Raw genomic sequence first — 25043 nt, forward strand, 5'->3', positions numbered from 1 at the left:
AAAATTAGCCTTTCTCCAATTTAGAACTTCAACTTTTAGATCTGGTCTATCCTTTTCCATCGCTATTTTAAACTAATAAAATTATGGTCGCTGCCCCCAAAGTACTCGCCCACTGCCACCTCAGTCACCTGCCCTGCCTTATTTCCCAAGAGTAGTTCGAGTTTTGCACCTTCTCCAGGAAGTACATCCACATATTGAATTCGACACTTTTCTTGTATATACTTAATAAATTCTTCTCCATCTAAGCCCTTAACACTATGGCAGTAGCAATTTATGTTTGGAAAGTTAAAATCCCCTACTATAACCACACTATTATTCGTACAGATAATTGCAATATCCTTACACATCTGTTTTTCAACTTCCCTCTGACTATTAGGGGTTTTATAATACAATTCCAAAAAGGTGATCATCCCTTTCTTATTTCTCAGTTCAACCCAAATAAGTTCCCTAGATGCATTTCCGCGAATATCTTCTCTCAGTACAGCTGTAATGCTATCCCTTATCACAAATGTCACAACCCTTCCTCACTTGCCTCGCTTTATGTCCGTCCTGTAGCATTTGTATGTTGGAACATTAAGCTGACAGTACTTTCCAATCCTGAACCATATTTCTGTAATTGCTATGATATCCCAGTCTCAAGTTCTTAACCATGCCATGAGTGCATCTGCCTTCCCTGTTAGGCCTCTTGCATTAAAATAAATGCAATTTAATTATCAATTTTACCTTGTTCTCTGTTTTGTCCCTGCCAGCCCTGACTGTTTGACTCGCTTCTTTTCTCAACTGTACCAGTTTCAGATTGATCTCTTTCCTCACCTTAATATTTTAAATCCTCCTGAGCAGCTATGGCAAATCTTCCTGCCAGTATATTTGTCCCCTTTCAATTCAGGTGCATTCCATTCTTCTCGTACAGGTCGCTTCTACCCCAGACGTTTTTCGAATAATCCAAAAATGTGTCTTTCTCCCATGCACCAGCTCCTCAGCAATCCATTCATCTGCTCTATTCTCCTATTCCTACCCTCAGTAGCTCGCAACACCAGGAGAAATCCAGTGTTACTACTCTTGCGGATCTCCTTTTTTAAAAAATTCCTGCCTAACTCTCTACGTTCTCCGGTCAGAATCTCTTCCTTTTGCCTTCCCATGTCATCGGTTCCAATTGTACAATGACCTCCCCGTTGAGAACATTCTGCACCCTATCTGAGACATTCTTGATCCTGACATTAGGGAGGCAATCGACCAATCTGTTTTTTCACTGCTGGCCACAGAAACGTCTAACTGTGCCTCAAACGAGAGAGTCCCCTAATCCAGTTGATCTTTTTGAACCTCAACGACTCCTCATTGCAATAGAGCCAGTCTCGATACCAGAAACTTGACTGTTCGTGCTCCATTCCCCTGAGAATCCATCACCCCCTACATTTTCCAAAACAGCATACTCGTTTGAAATGGTGACAGCCACAGAATACTCCTGCACGACCTGACTGCCTCTCTTACCTTTCCTTAAACAATCTGTGTGACTGTATCTGCAACATTTCTCCCTTCCGAAAGCTGCCATTCATCACATCCCCCGCTCTTGTAAATTCCTCTTTCCTTCTAACTGTCTCTCCAACTAATCATTCGATCTTACAAGATACGCAAAAACGTCATTTATTGCAGATATAATCTTCAGTCACACGTAAACTCTTCCTAAACTCCCACATCTGACAAGAAGAGCATATCACTCTACTAAAGGCTATTTTTGCTTCTTCTCGTCTACAGACCCAGAAAATAGCACAGTCTTATTCCTCGACAACATACTGCTCCAGGTTAACTTAATACTTGTCGCATATATTTTAAGTTTAATCCAGAGACTTATCTCAAATAAACATACAATCAAGAAAAAAAACGAATCAACTCACAGCCGCCGATGTTCTGTAGGCCACAATGAAAAATATTCACTTGTCTGTTTCTGTGCTGTGACCTCTCCCAAACAGGTTCCTCCAAGATGAGTTGTGAATTTCGCTATTTTTTATTTTTCCCAGATGCGCTCCGATGTCCAGCGAAACATGAATTCAAGCAGCAAAGGCAGTAACTGCGCAGGTTCACTGCTGTGTCAGTTGGCAGTGTTGGCTTCTTTTCTCTCTCTCTCTCCTGCACTGACCTCAGCATGTCCTGCCTTTGTCTGTCCTTCTCCCTTTTAAAAGTGCCGTTGCTTTGACGTATTTTTTTCCGCAAAGTTCCAAAGCAACGCAACAGCACATAAAACAGCAATTCCTGCTCCTGCAATTTGAGGGAATCACCTCTAACAACTAAAATACCTCAAAAAAGGAGCAGCCTGTTACAGCCAGAATTTTTTTCCGCCCTCCATCTTGGATTACCATCCTATTGAACTTGACTCAATTAACCAGTGAAAATTGGATGGAGTGCATGGTACAGTGGATCATTTGAGCTGTTTGCCTTCCTATCTGAACAAAGGTCGATGAATTAAAGTATGAGCACTAATTTGGTAATGTGGGACAACAGCAGTAAATATTTAAAACAGCACAATATGTTGCTTCACAATCTGTAGGCCTTTTAAATTACTCACGTCCATACATTACCATTAATTCAGATTAGAAAACCTGAATTAATATGCTCTCTGTGTAAATCCACCAGTTGCATTAGCAGACTTCGAACGAGCTATAAGCACGGTGAAGCTAAAACTTGAAGCTTTTGCGATTTGGCAAGAAAGTTTCGATCTTCAGCCAAATTGCGCCCCCACGCCCCCCGCACTGAAATAAATCGTGCCAAATGCAACCCTAGATAGTGGTGGTCAATTAATCCAACAGCACCACATGCACTCATCACTCTGCCCATTATCGTTATGGGTGATTTTGGGGCCTGAGTCGACACAGATCGACTACAGTGATTCTTGTTTGCAACTTCAATTACTCATCAGAAATTCGTCTTAGATCCCTATACAGCTTCTTCCAAGCCCACTTCAACCTCCATCATATAGGACAGGACATCAGATATTTGGGGACACCACGGCCTGCATCTTTTTCTCCAAGGCTCTCATCTTCCTGATTTGGAAATACGTCGCCAATCGCAGTCGCTGGGTCAAAATCATGAAATTCTGTTCTTGATGATATTGTGGGCCTACCTACAGTGCATAGACTGCAGCAGTTCAAGAAGGTAGTTCACCACCGCCTTCTCAAGGGCAACTAGGGACGAGCAATAAGTGTCTCCCAAATGAGCAAAACTCGTGTTTGGCTCTAACGATATTGAGAAACTTTGAAAAATGAAGGTGCGATATTTAAGTAAAATATTTCTTTTCCTTTCGTTTATTTTTCATTCTCCATGATGAGCAGCGTGAAAGCCATTCAGTAAGTAATTAAAGTTTGCTCATTTATCTTGCTGAAATCACTACTACTGCCCAGGGCAATATTTTACACATTGCATTCTCTCTTTGTGACACTACGTAATAAAACTGCACACTGGACACGCGACCGATTTTGCACCAGACAAAACTCTCAGCCTGCGTGGAAGACATCTATATTTCGTTTAAATAATAAGCACACTGGCCTGAATTTCCTTAGATCGTCTACACTGCTAACATCTATGTAAAAAATTGTCTCGATGGGCTCTGTTCAAACAAGCAGCACAACCCAGCCAACTCCCACACTGTTGGTCTACCTATAATTGAGGATCAGGGTAATGGAATCTGTCATCAGTCGTAGTACTAACCAACAGTTGCTCATTAGCAAATCTATGCGTGATACTCAGTGAGGATTCTGCAAGCATCACTCGCTCTGCAAATCTTTACAAATGATGTTTAAATCTGACGTAGCATCGTCATTCAAAATGTGAGATAAATAAACTGCCCTGATTGATAGCAATGCTGCATTTTCCGAATATAAAACTATGAAGCTCAATGGAAATTGAAAACAGTCGCGATTAGGCAAAAGAGATCCTCAAGTGAAATTCATTGAAAGCTGGAACAAAGTTAAATGAAATGCGTTAAATATTTTCACCCCGGAAAAAACCGGCAAGAGGCCATCAGTATAATCGTCAATACTGGCCTTCAGCTACTTCATCAATGGCCCTACCTCCGTGGTGAAGTAAATCGTGGAAACGTTTTTTTTTCAAATTCCTCGGTGCACAGCTTTATTCCTGAGATGTCGACGACAGAAGCAACACAGAACATGTGTAAGGACAATTGGGTAGCATCGAGACTTTCGTCTAACAAGCTTAAGGTTGTGTACCGTGAAATTTGAAAATAAAAGTTCCACGATTTATCTCAAATTAGGCTTTTGAAGTGCAGTGTACTTCAGTTCCTGACTGTCTAAATGTGTGTGCCACCAAGCAGTCAAAATCATGAGCTGAAAGTCTGAATTCATTATTATTGACTATTAGATGAAAACAGTCTGTACTGTGTTAAATATCCGAGTCTTATTATAAAGTGTCGCTATGTTTTTTCAGACTCTCTGTGAGCAATGAAACAGTTCTTCCATTTTCAATTCGTTTAACAGAAGAGCAAAATAGTTGCCTGCTGAAAAAATCAATAAGCCGGCAGGAAGACATTGGTAGATACAATTAACATTTCTCCAAAACGGTGGTTGGTCTGCATTACAGATAAGGGACACTGTGGTTGTAAACTCTAAAATAATGCTTCTTGTGGTGCGGACATGAACCATTCACCTTCTCAAAATTAATTTCCAAACTATTTTACTAATAATTGTACATTAGCCGGAAAATACTAACAACGTCCAAAGCACTTCATAACATTAAACATTAATTAAAGCAGAGAAGAAGAAATTGTGATTTCATAATACATTCTTCTGATTCAGGGTCCCTAAAAGAGTTTTTCGGCTGACACCGAATCCTTCAAATGAAAATAACATTTTGTCAAATTTTGACATCAATTGCTTGCGAAGTTAACTTTCGACGGTAATCTCACAACATTTAAAACAGTACTTGGATGAACATTTGAAGTATCATAACATTCAAAGTTCAGGGTCTATTGCTGGAAAGTGGACCGAGTGTAGATTTAGCATATTTTTTGGCGGGATAGATTCGATGGCTGAATGGCCTCTTCTGTATATCCGGTTCTATGATTCTACCATCCTACAAACAGCTACGGGGCAAGAGAAAGTTAATCAGCGTTTTACTGAGGTCGGGATGAATAGTAACAAGGACACTCAATTAATCTTTGAAACAGTGTCATAGGAAAGGTTTGATATATATGAGATCATAAATATGATTTCCTTTTGAACGAATGCCAAGTATTTTTGTGACCCAGAGCTGCGCATCACGAACAGTATAGCTCGCAATTTCAATTAAACGCGACATACAGCTTGCATTTTATGTTTAGAATCTTTGGATTGTGATTTGAATCTTCTAAATTAGAGGCTAGCGCAAATATTCCTCCAAGATATGAAAGTGGGTAATTGTGAACTATCGCTGGATATGCTGTGTGGGGGAGCAAAGGCCAACACGTGAGTCCATCAAAGGATAACCAGCCATGCAGTGCATTGAGCGTGTTGCGCACAACGGACAGACGTTGGAGGGATAATCTGGTAAGAATCCTGTGAAATTAACCACAGTTGACACTTTAACATATCGTTCTCTGATCACTGTTTCACAGAGCACTCTCAAGTCCAAAATTAATGCCTTCTTTCCTGCAATTCGTTGAAATGAAGGTGCCCTCCGGTCTTCAAAGAGAAGAGAAATACAAGCTGTTCAAAGTAAATGGTTTTCGATACCGTTAGAACATTGGCCTTCTGAAACTTTTAAACAGCAGTTATCAAAACAGAAACATTAAAAGGATGGGTGGGGGAAGGGAACAAAAATTTAAATAACTTTCAGGTAAAGAAATACTTTCAAAGCAGAAAAAAATTAGATTATTCAACAAGGATAACTATTATAGAACCTCAGGCATGATGGCAACAGGAATGAGAAACTTGTGCAACAAGCTTTCCAATATTAATATGAAAATCCTGTCTGTATACCAGTGACTCTGACTCTATACTTGAAAACATAATACGTAACTATTCATCAAGAATTACCTGCCACAGAAAGAATAGTTTGTTGTCGTAGTTAGTTTCTTGCGTTGCTGTCACGAACACTCCGATCGTTGAAAGGCAACGTAGAATGACAAGGTTTTAAAAACAGAAAGTCACTCTTCGATGATTCCGGTGACAAGCACACACTGTAATGATAACTTCCGGTCTGAACTGCCCCGCTATAATTCAAAGGATCCCTTCCTGTTGGTGTCCGATTAATGCCATCATTCGAATTTCTCCCATTACAACAGACTGCAGAGCTAAAAGGTTCAGCAGTATTTCTATCTTGTCTGCACTTCAGGGTGAGCAAAAATAATATCATTATGAGAAACAAAAATGACGTAGATCCGAAAATTATGATTAGATAACTATTTATACCTGAAAAAAATTCCGAGTGTCTGGGTTCATCGCGTTGTTCAAATGATTTCTCAGTAACATTGGACATTACGTTAAAGGATATTGTGGCGCTGCTGGAAAGGCTCGGCTGTCCATTGTCCTTCACGCAGAGGACTACGCGCACGGCAAAGATATCTTGATCACTGAATGCTCGCGTTGCTCTAATTTCTCCCGAGAGATGTCCAACAGTAATGAGACTAGGATCAGTTGTTTCCAAAAACTCGTAGGAAAGCCTTGCGTTCTGGCCAGAGTCTTCATCCGTGGCAATTACCTTGGTGACCAGATATCCAGGATGTGTTGAATGGGGTATTACCTCCACTGTTGCTGAGTTGTTCCATGTTAGAGGTGAAACAATAATGGGTGCATTGTCATTTTGATCCAAAATAATAACGTTCACGAAGGCAGTGCTGCTCAATGGAGGCGACCCAGCATCCTGAGCTTGAACTTTCACCTGGAAACGTTTCTGTTGCTCGTAGTCGAAGGAACGCAGAGCGTAAATGTTCCCATCTTTGGAGTTTATCGTAAAGTACGCAGAGGAGGCTATTTCCTCTTGCTGTCGATTGTCGACAAAGGAATAAGAAATTTCCGCATTCTGATTCAAATCAGCATCATTTGCACTAACAGTAAATATAGAAGCACCGGGTACGTTATTCTCCATCAGATACACGTTATATGTCGACTGTGTAAATCTTGGTGAATTATCATTGACATCAATTACTGAAACCACAATGAATGTACTTGCTGAAAGAGGAGGAAATCCACCGTCCCAGGCTGAAATGGAGATGTTGTACAGTGGGGTAATCTCATGATCCAGAAAGCCATTGGTAATCAACTTGTAGTTGCCCTTCAAAGATTTTTCAATCTTGAAGGGAATATTCTCTGGGATCTGGCAATGAACTTCCCCATATTCGCCAGAATCGCGATCCGTGACGCTGATCAGTGCTATACTAATTCCCGAAGAAGCATCTTCCCGCACAGCACCGGACACCATCGTAACTTGCAAAACAGGACGATTATCGTTCGTGTCAACTACATCGATGACAACGTTTGCAAGAGTTGACAATCCAGGTGGAGCGGAGTTCATTGCTTGGACGTCAAATTCATAAACATTTGTTTCTTCAAAATCTAGTACACCTCGAACTCTGATTGCTCCAGACACAGGATCCAATTTGAACAAATCACGAATATTCTGGGAAACGTCATTGGTGAAATAATATGCTACCTCCGCGTTTGTCCCTTCATCAATATCAGTAGCATGAACTCTTAGCACCAAAGAGCTACTCGCGATGTTTTCTAGCGCTGACGTCCTGTAGGTTTCATGATCGAAGACGGGTGCGTTATCATTTGTGTCAATGACGTTAATGATGATCCGCGCTGTGCCAGATCTCTGCGGAATCCCACCATCGATGGCTGTCAATACTAGAGTAAACATTGACTGTTGTTCACGGTCCAAATACCTCTTTAATACCAGTTCGGCATGTTTACTGCCTCCTCTTCTTGTCTGCACTTTAATAATGAAGTGCTCGTTCGGATTGATCTGGTACGTGTTGATTGTGTTTGTACCCACGTCCAGATCACGCGCGCTCTCGAGAGGGAAGCGAGCGCCCGGCGCAATTAACTCATTGATTTGCAAATCGAATTCCTTCCTCGAAAAGACGGGTGAATTATCATTTACGTCTAGTATCTCCACTTCAACGGGATACACTTCCAAAGGATTATCGAGCGTGATTTGGAAAGAGAGAGAACATACAGCGATTTTGCTACAAAGCTGTTCTCTGTCGATTCCTTCATTAACAAACAGGAAACCATTTTCTACATTTACCTCCATGTATTTCTTCGAGTAATCAGAAATCAGAATAAAGTTGCGACTCGCTATTTCCCAAACCTTTAATCCTAGATCTTCAGCGACGTTGCCAACATATGTTCCACGTTCCACTTCCTCGGGAATCGAGTAGCGAAGTTGTTCGGACACCAGGTCAGAAATGCATAGCAAAAAAATGGTGGACACTCGGCTCATCAGAATAGTGGCCATTGTCATACTGATGCGTCAATTCTAACAGAAAAAAAAACTAGCTCTGTATCAACATCCTAGTTTTGAATTGAGCAACAATAAGGATATCACTTGGAGAGCTTTTCTGACCGTGACCGCACACGATCAACGCAGACACCAACTGCTCGTAAGGTTCTGTTTGTCTCGGAGGAGGCGGTCGATCTCTTCCAACGTCTCGAAAGCTTATTGGTCGACAGCGACACGAAGAGTTTCGCCCAATAACTACAACTATTCTTAAAGCTAGACCTTCAGAGATCTTGTCAAATTATGGGTGTACAATTAAAAATATCCAGACAAATAGCATTTCACAAATGGCATTTTCAATGTGCTGTATCGGATTCCCAAGTCATTTGATAATCACATCATTCTCGTCATCAACGGTTGTTCATGTTTAGTTGTTATATTGTCATTCCACGGTTTAATTTTAATAAATCGTAGATTACGAAATTTACAAGTATTTCTTGGTTTTAAATACGAGTTAATGATTCTAAAAGTGTTTAGATATCGCTAGTACTTGAAAAATCTAACAATATTTCCGAGACGCTAATTTTCTTTTGTTAAATAGCACTGACAGTCATCGCTACGTTGGTAACAGGTTTTCTTCTCTCCCTCAGGAGGCGTCACAAATCAGTTTATTTGGTTCTTTTCACCTACGCTACCTCATTTTGAATGTTACTGGAATACACTTCTGGTGAACCTTTTACCACTCGTCCAGAATCAAACAGCGGCACCCTGACCGTTTCTAAGAAAGTATATGCCCAATAATTAGGTGCGCATCTCCAAAATTTAAATATTCTGCTTGCATTCTGTTGAAACCAAGAAAATGCCTGTATGTCTATATTACGAGAAACTAATTAACCCATACGGTTACATGGTAGGAATGAGATAGACAAATATGTGCCCTTTCATGTTCTTTGATAAACATGACAAACTGAACATCATCACATCGACCAAAATCGTTGGTGTTTGCAGCCTTTTGGTGAGTTACTTTTTGAAGCATCTCAAATCTCACTGTTCAGTCATTAGACACTGCAAAAATTGCCCCGATATCTAGATCGACACCAAACTGAATAGCTCAAAGATTGAAGTATCGCCGAATTCGATTGTTCTATACCTCAATCTGCTTTTGAAAATAATTTACTTGATTAAGGAAAATTATGCTTTAACATCGCAGAAGTAAATGCGATTTATGAAACATGCTCATGAAGCCGCAGATGTTGAAGTGCGGCGTGGGTACTATTTATATTCGTGAGGTTAAGAATGAAAAGATGAGTTGGACGGAAACAGAGAAAAAGAGTTAGAATGTGAGGATCTCGGGCCATCATCATAAAAACGCACAAGGGGAAGTAATAGCTTTTGAAACGAAAACAAATCTGTTAAAATGAGTGACGAATCCTAAATGGTTTAAATGTTAGGTTTTGTCTAAGAGTTCGAAGGAAGAAAGTAGACCGACATATGGATGTAACATCGCAACGATCGGCCTCGATGATGGACAACGTGGACACCAAAGATGAGGCCACTGGTAGCAGATTACAATAGAAGATTTTCCAAAAGAGAACGCAGTCCATGGAACTCACAGCAGGCGCAATGCTACATTTTCAGTGATCGGACCTAGAAACATGGAAGCAGGAGTAGGTCATTCAGCCTGCCAGGCTGTCATGTTATTTAACGCGATTATTACTAATCTAACACTTTAATGTCTTTCATCATTTATCCTCACAAATCTCTACCCCGTTGGTAGCTAGAAAACTATCAAAGTATGTTTTAAGCATAGTTAAACCATCCTTTAAGATTGTGCTTCTACAGCACTTTGTATTGGGATTTCCAAGGGTGTGCAACTATTTAATCAAAAAAATCTCGTCCTCGTCCAACGTGGGCATTCCTTATATTAATTGTCCCTGGTAGCACTAGGATCCCCAACCAAGGGAATCATCCCTTCTGCATCTGAAATGTATTGACTTTAATATTTAACTTTTAACTTTGTTCCATATTTCTTTTGACCTTATTCTTAACTTTTTGTATCAAAATACTAGTACTAAGACGGACCATTGCGTGTGGCAACAATGAAAACATTTCAGTATACTCGGATGCATTTGTTTTTGTGTGCACGTGACAATAAAATCCAAACAAAATCTAAATCTGTTTTGTCCTTCCCTTTAATTATGCTGCAAGTTTCAATGAGATCACTTCTTCTAAACCCTAGAAAATACACCTTCAGTTTGCCCAATGTTCTTCACAGGACAGTCAGGCCATCAGAGGAACAAGTCTGATGAACCTGTGCTGGACTCCCTCTGTTTCAATAATAACGTTCTTCAGGTACTGTGTAAAATACTCCCTCTGCCGTGGAAGCTATCTTCTACAAAATTGACCCAGTACTCGATTATCTATAAACACTAATCCTCTTGAATTGAAGATTAATATTCGTTTAGCCTTCGTAGCAGCTTGCTGCACCTGTATATTAGACTTCAGTGACACATTGATGAGGATACCCACATCTCTTTATACATTGACACGTTGCAACTTCATGCCATTGCAGTAATAATATCACAGACTTTAAATTACATCCCCATTCAACTAGTTATGGAGATAAGATGTTTATTGAATTAAAATACCACCCACAGTCGCAATGGGACTCCAAGCCATCTCTTAAGAAAGATCTAGGAAGCATTGATTGTGTTAGGACCGGCATCTTGCGATCTTTCAACAAGTAAATTGAATGACTAGACTACAACTGAAATCTTCATTTGGAAATCGTCTACATATAATATTCGCACTGCAGCAAGGAATTTTTTCTAATAATTATCCACTTGTATTTGCAAAGAAAGAGAACGGATACAGCGCTGCATAACTCTGTCCTCTGGTCGCCCTGTCTGAATGCAAGAGCAAGGTAACTATGTTTGAGCTGATTGCAACGTGAGTTTGATCACGGCAGATGCATTGTGCAATTCTGGTTGCAACGTACGAAGGATATGATTAAATAAGGGAGCGTGTTGTCTTGACTGCAGCAATTCAGCTACGAAAAGCGAAGAAGTAAACTGTGATTGATTCACTTACCGCAGAGAAGGATGAGGGGTATTGAGATTGAGGCGTACCATGTTCCGAGGGACAATAAAAGCCAAGGTAGAGAGAAACATTTCCCCTATTTAGAGGGGTCCTTAATCAAAACGACGTAATATTAACATAAGGATCAGGATATTTAGAACTGATTTAAGGACTTTTCTTCTTCAACGAGGGAGTTGTGGACATCTTGACTTCACTGTCTTAAACGGTGGTGAAAACAGGAAACCTCAAAATACAACTATTTAGATAAACACGTGGACATCGTTACATGCAAGGCTGTGGGCGAGATTTTGGTGAATTTGAATGTCTGATGCCCGAAACAGACACTCTGCCTCTCTTTCCTACTGCAGCAACTTTAGGACTCTAGGATCAATCTTTTTTTTGTTGCTTTGCTGGACGAGGACTTCATCAGCTTGGTCAGCAGTTATGGCCCATCCATACATGCAGCAGATGTGATCAGTAGTTTGCCACCCCTGTAAGGAATGGGTTTGTACATCAACCTACCATCAGGCCAGCTCTCGACTTCACGTCAACTTTAAATTCAAAACTCACCTCCCGCTGTGGGATTCGAACCCACGTGCCCAGAGCATTAGATTTCTGACTGCTATGACCTCCACACAAATGTCTTCCCATTGCGACTCTCAGCGGTTAATTAACAAATATAACTCAAATTTCCAAATTAACCTCAATGTACTAACGTCTTTCATCAAACACCAGCCGAGATGTCTGCGTGGATAATTCCCACATACTTGGCCTCAAATACTCAGCGATATTCTCAACAAAGGGCTTGTGTTCCTTCTGTTCGGGAACCGATCAAAGGGCAAGCCCCGTAAAGAGGTCCGACACGGGCCGCTCATTATTGCCATTGTTCTCACTTAGATGTTGCTGTAAAATAGATCGGCAAACCGATGACCTTATCTTGTCTCTTACAGGATAATGGTACGGATGCATGTCATTACTTTAATATGGAAGAGAGGAAGTAAACGAAACAGAGACCAGAGGAAATTGGCAGTTCATGGCTGCACGGCACATACACAGGCCCTGTTGGTCTTGTCGCTTTTTCGCTGTGGTCCTTTAGCTGGAGAATGAGGCATTGCAGATGCAGGGCAGCGTTTCAGCTTCTTATTGGTAGACAGCGACACGAACAGCCTCAAACAATAATTGCAGCAATTGTCCTGAATGAAATATTGTTTCAGGATTTATTGCAACTGCATGAAATGAAAGAACGGTGCATGTGCAAATCCGGAAACCTTTAGAAACACAAGTCAAAGCATTGTATTTTTTCGTATTCTATATAACATAGGTATAACGTTCCCTAGTAGCAGAAAGGCTGATTCTCCTTGAAATTGTAATTCCAATTAATAAGCAAAGCAAAACAAAGAACTGTGCATGCTAGAGGACTGAAACAAAAAAAAATCATAAAGTTTAGCAGACCTGGTAACATTTTTGAAGACAAAACAATTAATGGGGCATGTTCAGAAGAATGTTGAGTGTTTTCTCTCACGAGGCTGCCAGACCTACTGCGTTTCTCTAACATTTGCTGTTTTATTCCAACTAATCCATGATCGTCCAGGACATAAATGCCTACTGTAATCATGACAATATTCCCAGTAATATACAGCATATTGTGATTCAGTTTCTCTTAGTCATAGAGCCATAGAGATGTACAGCATGGAAACAGACCTTTTGGTCCAACTTGTCCATGCCGACCAGATATCCCAACCCAATCTAGGCCCACCTGCCAGTACCTGACCCATATCCCGCCAAACGTTTCCTGTTCATATAGCCATACAGATGTCTTTTAAATGTTGCAATCGTGCTAGCAGCCACAACTTCCTCTGGCAGCTCATTCCATACAGGTACCACCCTCTGCATGAAAACGTTACCCCTTAGGTCTCTTTTATATCTTTCCCCTTTCACCCTAAACCTATGTCCTCTAGTTCTAGAATTCCCCCACCCCAGGGAAAAGACTTTGTTTTATTATCCTATCCATGCCCCTCATGATTTTGTAAACCACCATGAGGTCACCACTCAGCCTCCAACACTCCAGGGAAAACAGCCCCAGCCTATTCAACCTCTCCATGTAGCTCAAATCCTCCAACCCTGCCAACATTCTTGCAAATATTTTCTGAATTCTTTCAAGTTTCACAACACTTTTCCAATAGGAAGGAGACCGGAATTGCACACAATAATCCAACAGTAACCTAACCAAAGTCCTGTACAGGCGCAACATGACCTCCCAACTACTGTACTCAATACTCTGACCAATAAAGGAAAGCATATCGAATGCCTTCTTCATTATCCTATCTGCCTGTGACTCCACTTTCAAGACGCAATGAGCCAGCACTCCAAGGTCTCTTTGCTCAGCAACACTCCCTAGGACCTTACCATTAAGTGTATAAGTCCTGCTAAGATTTGATTTCCCAAAACGCAGCACCTCACATTTATCTAAATTAAGCTTAATCTGCCATTTCTCAGCCCATTAGGTCATCTGATCAAGATCCCGTTGTAACCTGAGGTAGCCTTCTTTGCTGTCTACTACATCTCCAATTTTTCTGTCATCAACAAACTTACTAACTGTACCTCTGATGGTCACATCCAAATCATTTATATGTGATGAAAATTAATGGACCCAACAACAATCCTTGAGGCACTGCACTGGTCACAGACCTTCAGTCTGGAAAACAACTACCTTTTAGCCAGTTCTGTATCCAAATGGCTACTTCTCCCTGTATTCCATGAGATTTAACCTTGTACTCCACTCTCCCATGGAGAACTTTGTTGAACGTCTTACTGAAATCTATATAGATCACATCTCCTACTCTGCCCCCGTCAATCCTCCTTGTAACTTCGTCAAAAAAACCTCAATCATGTTTGTGAGATATGATTTCCAACGCACAAAGCCATGTTGACTATCCCTAATCGGTCCTTGCCTTTCCAAATACATGTACAGCCTATCCCTCAGGATTGCACCCAACACCTTGCCCACTACCAACATCAGCTCAATGGTCTATAGTTCCCTGACTTGTCCTTACCACCTTTCTTAAACAGTTGCACCACGTTTGCCAACCTCCAGTCTTTTGGCACCTAAACTGTGACTATTGATTATACAAATATCTCAGTAAGAGGCCCAGCAATCACTTCCCTAGCTTCCCACAGAGCTCTAGGTTACACCTCATCAGGTCCTGGGATTTATCCACTTTTATGCATTTCAAGAAATTCAGCATCTCCTCCTCTGTAATATGGATATGTTCCAAGATATCACCATCTATTTCCTTGCATTCTATACTTTTCACGTCCTTTTCCACAGTAAACACTGATGCAAAATATTCATTCACTATCACCCCCATCTCCTGTGGTTCCACACAAAGGCTGCCTTGCTGATCTTTGAGGGGCCCCATTCGCTCAGTTGTTGCCCTTTTGTCCTTAATATATTTGTTAAACTGTTTGGTTTCTCTTTAAAACTACTACCAAAGCTATCTCATATCCCCTTTTTGCACTGCTGATTTCCCTCTTCAGTATACTCCAACTGCCTTTATACTCTTCTAAGTATTCATTTGATCTGTCTTGCCTATACCTGAAATATGCTCCCTTCTTTTTCTTAACCAAACCATCAATTTCTTTTGTCATCCACCATTCCTTACACCTACCAGCCTTTCCTTTCACCCTGATAGGAATATACTGTCACTGGACTCTAATTATCTCATTTCTGAAGGCTTCCCATTTCACAGCCGGCCGTTTACCTCGATCATCTGCCTGTAATCATCTTTTGAAAGTTCTTGCCAAATATTGTCAAAATTAGCCTTTCTCCAATTTAGAACTTCAACTTTTAGATCTGGTCTATCCTTTTCCATCGCTATTTTAAACTAATAAAATTATGGTCGCTGCCCCCAAAGTACTCGCCCACTGCCACCTCAGTCACCTGCACTGCCTTATTTCCCAAGAGTAGTTCGAGTTTTGCACCTTCTCCAGGAAGTACATCCACATATTGAATTCGACACTTTTCTTGTATATACTTAATAAATTCTTCTCCATCTAAGCCCTTAACACTATGACAGGAGCAATTTATGTTTGGAAAGTTAAAATCCCCTACTATAACCACACTATTATTCGTACAGATAATTGCAATATCCTTACACATCTGTTTTTCAATTTCCCTCTGACTATTAGGGGTTTTATAATACAATTCCAAAAAGGTGATCATCACTTTCTTATTTCTCAGTTCAACCCAAATAAGTTCCCTAGATGCATTTCCGCGAATATCTTCCCTCAGTACAGCTGTAATGCTATCCCTTATCACAAATGCCACAACCCTTCCTCACTTGCCTCGCTTTATGTCCGTCCTGTAGCATTTGTATCCTGGAACATTAAGCTGACAGTACTTTCCATCCCTGAACCATATTTCTGTAATTGCTATGATATCCCAGTCCCAAGTTCTTAACCATGCCATGAGTGCATCTGCCTTCCCTGTTAGGCCTCTTGCATTAAAATAAATGCAATTTAATGATCAATTTTACCTTGTTCTCTGTTTTGTCCCTGCCAGCCCTGACTGTTTGACTCGCTTCTTTTCTCAACTGTACCAGTTTCAGATTGATCTCTTTCCTCACTATCTCCCTTGGCCCCACTCCCCACCTTAATATTTTAAATCCTCCTGAGCAGCTATGGCAAATCTCCCTGCCAGTATATTTGTCCCCTTTCAATTCAGGTGCATTCCATTCTTCTCGTACAGGTCGCTTCTACCCCAGAAGTTTTTCCAATGACCAAAAAATGTGTCTTTCTCCCATGCACCAGCTCCTCAGCAATCCATTCATCTGCTCTATTCTCCTATTCCTACCCTCAGTAGCTCGCAACACCAGGAGAAATCCAGTGTTACTACTCTTGCGGATCTCCTTTTTAAAAAAATTCCTGCCTAACTCTCTACGTTCTCCGGTCAGAATCTCTTCCTTTTGCCTTCCCATGTCATCGGTTCCAATTGTACAATGACCTCCCCGTTGAGAACATTCTGCACCCTATCTGAGACATTCTTGATCCTGACATTAGGGAGGCAATCGACCAATCTGTTTTTTCACTGCTGGCCACAGAAACGTCGAACTGTGCCTCAAACGAGAGAGTCCCCTAATCCAGTTGATCTTTTTGAACCTCAACGACTCCTCATTGCAATAGAGCCAGTCTCGATACCAGAAACTTGGCTGTTCGTGCTCCATTCCCCTGAGAATCCATCACCCCCTACATTTTCCAAAACAGCATACTCGTTTGAAATGGTGACAGCCACAGAATACTCCTGCACGACCTGACTGCCTCTCTTACCTTTCCTTAAACAATCTGTGTGACTGTATCTGCAACGTTTCTCCCTTCCGAAAACTGCCATTCATCACATCCCCCTGCTCTTGAAAATTCCTCATTCCTTCTAACTGTCTCTCCAACTAATCATTCGATCTTACAAGATACGCAAAAACGTCATTTATTGCAGATATAATCTTCAGTCACACGTAAACTCTTCCTAAACTCCCACATCTGACAAGAAGAGCTTATCACTCTACTAAAGGCTATTTTTGCTTCTTCTAGTCTACAGACCCAGAAAATAGCATAGTCTTATTCCTCGACAACATACTGCTCCAGGTTAACTTAATACTTGTCGCATATATTTTAAGTTTAATCCAGAGACTTATCTCAAAAAAACATACAATCAAGAAAAAAAACGAATCAACTCACAGCCGCCGATGTTCTGTAGGCCACAGTGAAAAATATTCACTTGTCTGTTTCTGTGCTGTGACCTCTCCCAAACAGGTTCCTCCAAGATGAGTTGTGAATTTCGCTATTTTTTATTTTTCCCAGATGCGCTCCGATGTCCAGCGAAACATGAATTCAAGCAGCAAAGGCAGTAACTGCGCAGGTTCACTGCTGTGTCAGTTGGCAGTGTTGGCTTCTTTTCTCTCTCTCTCTCCTGCACTGACCTCACCATGTCCTGCCTTTGTCTGTCCTTCTCCCTTTTAAAAGTGCCGTTGCTTTGACGTATTTTTTTCCGCAAAGTTCCAAAGCAACGCAACAGCACATAAAACAGCAATTCCTGCTCCTGCAATTTGAGGGAATCACCTCTAACAACTAAAATACCTCAAAAAAGGAGCAGCCTGTTACAGCCTGAATTTTTTTCCGCCCTCCATCTTGGATTACCATCCTATTGAACTTGACTTAATTAACCAGTGAAAATTGGATGGAGTGCATGGTACAGTGGATCATTTGAGCTGTTTGCCTTCCTATCTGAACAAAGGTCGATGAATTAAAGTATGAGTACTAATTTGGTAATGTGGGACAACAGCAGTAAATATTTAAAACAGCACAATATGTTGCTTCACAGTCTGTAGGCCTTTTAAATTACTCACGTCCATACATTACCATTAATTCAGATTAGAAAACCTGAATTAATATGCTCTCTGTGTAAATCCACCAGTTGCATTAGCAGACTTCGAACGAGCTATAAGCACGGTGAAGCTAAAACTTGAAGCTTTTGCGATTTGGCAAGAAAGTTTAGATCTTCAGCCAAATTGCGCCCCCACGCCCCCCGCACTGAAATAAATCGTGCCAAATGCAACCCTAGATAGTGGTGGTCAATTAATCCAACAGCACCACATGCACTCATCACTCTGCCCATTATCGTTATGGGTGATTTTGGGGCCTGAGTCGACACAGATCGACTACAGTGCTTCTTGTTTGCAACTTCAATCACTCATCAGAAATTCGTCTTAGATCCCTATACAGCTTCTTCCAAGCCCACTTCAACCTCCATCATATAGGACAGGACATCAGATATGTGGGGACACCACGGCCTGCATCTTTTTCTCCAAGGCTCTCATCTTCCTGATTTGGAAATAAGTCGCCAATCGCAGTCGCTGGGTCAAAATCATGAAATTCTGTTCTTGATGATATTGTGGGCCTACCTACAGTGCATAGACTGCAGCAGTTCAAGAAGGTAGTTCACCACCGCCTTCTCAAGGGCAACTGGGGACGAGCAATAAGTGTCTCCCAAATGAGCAAAACTCGTGTTTGGCTCTAACGATATTGAGAAACTTTGAAAAATGAAGGTGCGATATTTAAGTAAAATATTTATTTTCCTTTCGTTTATTTTTCATTCTCCATGATGAGCAGCGTGAAAGCCATTCAGTAAGTAATTAAAGTTTGCTCATTTATCTTGCTGAAATCACTACTACTGCCCAGGGCAATATTTTACACATTGCATTCTCTCTTTGTGACACTACGTAATAAAACTGCACACTGGACACGCGACCGGTTTTGCACCAGACAAAACTCTCAGCCTGCGTGGAAGACATCTATATTTTGTTTAAATAATAAGCACACTGGCCTGAATTTCCTTAGATCGTCTACACTGCTAACATCTATGTAAAAAATTGTCTCGATGGGCTCTGTTCAAACAAGCAGCACAACCCAGCCAACTCCCACACTGTTGGTCTACCTATAACTGAGGATCAGGGTAATGGAAACTGTCATCAGTCGTAGTACTAACCAACAGTTGCTCATTAGCAAATCTATGCGTGGTACTCAGTGAGGATTCTGCAAGCATCACTCCCTCTGCAAATCTTTACAAATGATGTTTAAATCTGACGTAGCATCGTCATTCAAAATGTGAGATAAATAAACTGCCCTGATTGATAGCAATGCTGCATTTTCCGAATATAAAACTATGAAGCTCAATGGAAATTGAAAACAGTCGCGATTAGGCAAAAGAGATCCTCAAGTGAAATTCATTGAAAGCTGGAACAAAGTTAAATGAAATGCGTTAAACATTTTCACCCCGGAAAAAACCGGCAAGAGGCCATCAGTATAATCGTCAATACTGGCCTTCAGCTACTTCATCAATGGCCCTACCTCCGTGGTGAAGTAAATCGTGGAAACGTTTTTTTTTCAAATTCCTCGGTGCACAGCTTTATTCCTGAGATGTCGACGACAGAAGCAACACAGCACATGTGTAAGGACAATTGGGTAGCAACGAGACTTTCGTCTAACAAGCTTAAGGTTGTGTACCGTGAAATTTGAAAACAAAAGTTCCACGATTTATCTCAAATTAGGCTTTTGAAGTGCAGTGTACTTCAGTTCCTGACTGTCTAAATGTGTGTGCCACCAAGCAGTCAAAATCATGAGCTGAAAGTCTGAATTCATTATTATTGACTATTAGATGAAAACAGTCTGTACTGTGTTAAATATCCGAGTCTTATTACAAAGTGTCGCTATGTTTTTTCAGACTCTCTGTGAGCAATGAAACAGTTCTTCCATTTTCAGTTCGTTTAACAGAAGAGCAAAATAGTTGCCTGCTGAAAAAATCAATAAGCCGGCAGGAAGACATTGGTAGATACAATTAACATCTCTCCAAAACGGTGGTTGGTCTGCATTACAGATAAGGGACACTGTGGTTGTAAACTCTAAAATAATGCTTCTTGTGGTGCGGACATGAACCATTCACCTTCTCAAAATTAATTTCCAAACTATTTTACTAATAATTGAACATTAGCCGGAAAATACTAACAACGTCCAAAGCACTTCATAACATTGAACATTAATTAAAGCAGAGAAGAAGAAATTGTGATTTCACAATACATTCCTCTGATTCAGGGTCCCTAAAAGAGTTTTTCGGCTCACGCCGAATCTTTCAAATGAAAATAACATTTTGTCAAATTTTGACATCAATTGCTTGCGAGGTTAACTTTCGACGGTAATCTCACAACATTTAAAACAGTACTTGGATGAACATTTGAAGTATCATAACATTCAAAGTTCAGGGTCTATTGCTGGAAAGTGGACCGAGTGTAGATTTAGCATATTTTTTGGCGGGATAGATTCGATGGCTGAATGGCCTCTTCTGTATATCCGGTTCTATGATTCTACCATCCTACAAACAGCTACGGGGCAAGAGAAAGTTAATCAGCGTTTTACTGAGGTCGGGATGAATAGTGACAAGGACACTCAACTAATCTTTGAAACAGTGTCATAGGAAAGGTTTGATATATATGAGATCATAAATATGATTTCCTTTTGAATGAATGCCAAGTATTTTTGTGACCCAGAGCTGCGCATCACGAACAGTATAGCTCGCAATTTCAATTAAACGCGACATACAGCTTGCATTTTATGTTTAGAATCTTTGGATTGTGATTTGAATCTTCTAAATTAGAGGCTATTCAAATATTCCTCCAAGATACGAAAGTGGCTAATTGTGAACTATCGCCGAATATGCTGTGTGGGGGAGCATGAGTCCATCAAAGGATAACCAGCCATGCAGTGCATTGAGCGTGTTGCGCACAACGGACAGACGTTGGAGGGATAATCTGGTAAGAATCCTGTGAAATTAACCACAGTTGACACTTTAACATATCGTTCTCTGATCATTGTTTCACAGAGCACTCTCAAGTCCAAAATTAATGCCTTCTTTCCTGCAATTCGTTGAAATGAAGGTGCCCTCCGGTCTTCAAAGAGAAGAGAAATACAAGCTGTTCAAAGTAAATGGTTTTCGATACCGTTAGAACATTGGCCTTCTGAAACTTTTAAACATCAGTTATCAAAACAGAAACATTAAAAGGATGGTTGGGGGAAGGGAACAAAAATTTAAATAACTTTCAGGTAAAGAAATATTTTCAAAGCAGAAAAAAATTAGATTATTCAACAAGGATAACTATTATAGAACCTCAGGCATGATGGCAACAGGAATGAGAAACTTGTGCAATAAGCTTTCCAATATTAATATGAAAATCCTGTCTGTATACCAGTGACTCTGACTCTATACTTGAAAACATAATACGTAACTATTCATCAAGAATTACCTGCCACAGAAAGAATAGTTTGTTGTCGTAGTTAGTTTCTTGCGTTGCTGTCACGAACACTCCGATCGTTGAAAGGCAACGTAGAATGACAAGGTTTTAAAAACAGAAAGTCACTCTTCGATGATTCCGGTGACAAGCACACACTGTAATGATAACTTCCGGTCTGAACTGCCCCGCTATAATTCAAAGGATCCCTTCCTGTTGGTGTCCGATTGATGCCATCATTCGAATTTCTCCCATTACAACAACAGACTGCAGAGCTATAAAGTTCAGCAGTATTTCTATCTTGTCTGCACTTCAGGGTGAGCAAAAATAATATCATTATGAGAAACAAAAATGTCGTTGATCCGAAAATTATGATTAGATAACTATTTATACCTGAAAAAAATTCCGAGTGTCTGGGTTCATCACGTTGTTCAAATGATTTCTCAGTAACATTGGACATTACGATAAAGGATATTGTGGCGCTGCTGGAAAGGCTCGGCTGTCCATTGTCCTTCACGCAGAGGACCACGCGCACGGCAAAGACATCTCGATCACTAAATGCTCGCGTTGCTCTAATTTCTCCGGAGAGATGTCCAACAGTAAGGAGACTAGGATCAGTGGTTTCCAATAACTCGTAGGAAAGCCTTGCGTTCTGACCAGAGTCTTCATCCGTGGCAATTACCTTGGTGACCAGATATCCTGGATGTGTTGAATGGGGTATTACCTCCACTGTTGCTGAGTTGTTCCATGTTAGAGGTGAAACAATAATGGGTATATTGTCATTTTGATCCAAAACAATAACATTCACAAAGGCAGTGCTGCTCAATGGAGGCGACCCGGCATCCTGAGCTTGAACTTTCACCTGGAAACGTTTCTGTTGCTCGTAGTCGAAGGAGCGAAGCGCGTATATGTTCCCATTTTTGGAGTTAATCGTAAAGTACGCAGAGGAAGGTATTTCGTCTTTCTGTCGATTGTCGACAATGGAATAAGAGACTTCCGCATTCTGATTCAAATCAGCATCATTTGCACTAACAGTAAATATAGAAGCACCGGGTACGTTATTCTCCATCAGATACACGTTATATGTCGACTGTGTAAATCTTGGTGAATTATCATTGACATCAATTACTGAAACCACAATGAATGTACTTGCTGAAAGAGGAGGAAATCCACCGTCCCAGGCTGAAATGGAGATGTTGTACAGTGGGGTAATCTCATGATCCAGAAAGCCATTGGTAATCAACTTGTAGAGGCCCTTCAAAGATTTTTCAATCTTGAAGGGAATATTCTCTGGGATCTGACAATGAACTTCCCCATATTCGCCAGAATCGCGATCCGTGACGCTGATCAGTGCTATACTAATTCCCGAAGAAGCATCTTCCCGCACAGCACTGGACACCATCGTTACTTGCAACACAGGTCTATTATCATTAGTGTCAATGACATCAATGACAACATTTGCAAGAGTTGACAATCCAGGTGGAGCGGAGTTCATTGCTTGGACGTCAAATTCATAAACATTTGTTTCTTCAAAATCTAGTACACCTCGAACTCTGATTTCTCCAGACACAGGATCCAATTTGAACGAATCACGAAGATTCTGGGAAACGTGATGAGTGAAAGAATATGTTATCTCCGCGTTTGTCCCTTCATCAATATCAGCAGCATGAACTCTTAGCACTAAAGTGCCATTCGCAATGTTTTCTACCGCTGACGCCCTGTAGGTTTCATGATCGAATACGGGAGTGTTGTCATTTGCGTCAATGACATTAATGATGATCCGCGCTGTACCGGATCTCTGCGGAATCCCACCATCGATGGCTGTCAATACCAGGGTAAACATTGACTGTTGTTCACGGTCCAAAGACTTCTTTAGTACCAGCTCGACATTTTTATTCCCCCCTCTTCTTGTCTGCATTTTAATACCAAAGTGCTCGTTCGGACTGATCTGGTAAGTGTTGATTGTATTTGTACCCACGTCCAGATCACGCGCGCTCTCGAGAGGGAAGCGAGCGCCCGGCGCATTTAACTCATTGATTTGCAAATCGAATTCCTTCCTCGAAAAGATGGGTGAATTATCATTTACGTCTAGTATCTCCACTTCAACGGGATACATTTCCAAAGGATCATGGAGCGTGATTTGGAAAGAGAGAGAACATGCAGCGGTTTTGCTACAAAGCTGTTCTCTGTCGATTCTTTCATTAACAAACAGGAAACCATCTTCTACATTTACCTCCATGTATTTCTTCGAGTAATCAGAAATCAGCAGCAATTTGCGAGTCGGTAACTCCCAAACCTTTAATCCTAGATCTTCAGCGGCGTTGCCAACAAAGGTTCCACGTTCCACTTCCTCGGGAATCGAGTAGCGAAGTTGTTCGGAAACCAGGTCAGAAATGCATAGCAAAAAAATGGTGGACACTCGGCTCATCAGAATAGCCGCCATTGTCATATTGTTGTGTCAATTCTGACAGAAAAAAATAACTAGCTCTATATCAATATCCTATTTTTGAACTGAGCAACGTTAAGGATATCACCTGGAGAGCTTTTCTGACCGTGTCCGTACACGAGAAACGCAGACACCGACTGCGCGTCAGGTTCTGTTTGTCTCGGAGGAGGCGGTCGATCTCTTCCAACGTCTCGATTTCTTATTGGTCGACAGCGACACGAGGAGTTTCGCCCAATAACTGCAACTATTCTTAAAGCTAGACCTTCCAGCGATCTTGTCAATTTTTGGGTGTGCAATTAAAAATATCCAGAACATCCTTTGATATTCTTTGATAAAGATAACAAACTGAACATCATCACATCGGCCCAAATCCTTGGTGTTTGCAGGCTTTTAGTGAGTGACTTTCTGAAGCATCTCAAATCGGACTATACAGCTATTAAACACTGCGAAAATGGCCCGATATCTAGACCAACACCATCTGAATAGCTCCAAGATTGAAGCACCACTGAACTCGAATGTTCTATACCGCAATCTACTATTGGAAATAATTTACTTGATTAAGGAAAATCATGTTTTAACATCGCATAAGTAAACGCAAATTATGAATCATGCTCATGAAGCCGCAGATGTTGAAGTGCGGCTTGGGTGAAGTTTATATTCGTAAGGTTAAGAATGAACAGATGAGTTGAACGGAAACAGGAAAAGAGTAAGAATGCGAGAATCTCGGCCCGTCATCATAAAAACGCACAAGGGGAAGTAATAGCTTTTGAAACGAAAACGAATCCGATAAAGTGAGTGACGAATCCTCAATGGTTTAAATGTTAGGTTTTGTCTAAGAATTCGAAGGAAGAGACGTAGATCGACATATCGATGTAAAATCGCAACGATCGGCATCGATGGTGGACAAACGTGGACAGCAAAGATGAGGCCACTGGTAGCAGATTACAGTAGAAGATTTCCCAAAAGAGAACGCAGTCCATGGAACGCACAGCACGCGCAATGTTGTATTTTCAGTGATCGGACTGAGAAACATGGGAGCAGCAGTAGGCCATTCAGCCTTTCATATTATTTAACGCGATCATTACTAATCTAATACTTTAATGTCTTTCATTATCTATCCCCACTAATCTCTACCCCGTTGTTGCTAGAAAAGTTTCAACAGATGTTTTCAACATAGTTAAACCATACTTGAATATTGAGTTTCTACAGCACTCTGTGTTGGGATTTCCAAGGGTTTACAAATATTTAATCAAAAAATCTCC

General features: G+C 40.9%; 1 protein-coding gene across 1 annotated transcript; it reads right to left on the bottom strand.

Moving 5' to 3' along the window:
- Positions 1-4725: 4725 nt before the first annotated feature.
- Positions 4726-23905, bottom strand: LOC140492299 (uncharacterized). The gene is made up of 4 exons (XM_072591251.1): positions 21385-23905; positions 8554-8719; positions 6021-8462; positions 4726-5690 (listed from the first exon to the last, which is right to left on the bottom strand). The coding sequence occupies exons 1-3, from the start codon at positions 23782-23784 to the stop codon at positions 6052-6054; spliced, it is 4977 nt and encodes a 1658-aa protein (XP_072447352.1). The 5' UTR covers positions 23785-23905; the 3' UTR covers positions 4726-5690; positions 6021-6051.
- Between the last annotated feature and the right edge of the window lie 1138 nt (positions 23906-25043).

The sequence above is a fragment of the Chiloscyllium punctatum genome, chromosome 20, assembly GCF_047496795.1.
Source record: "Chiloscyllium punctatum isolate Juve2018m chromosome 20, sChiPun1.3, whole genome shotgun sequence".
Taxonomy (NCBI): domain Eukaryota; kingdom Metazoa; phylum Chordata; class Chondrichthyes; order Orectolobiformes; family Hemiscylliidae; genus Chiloscyllium; species Chiloscyllium punctatum.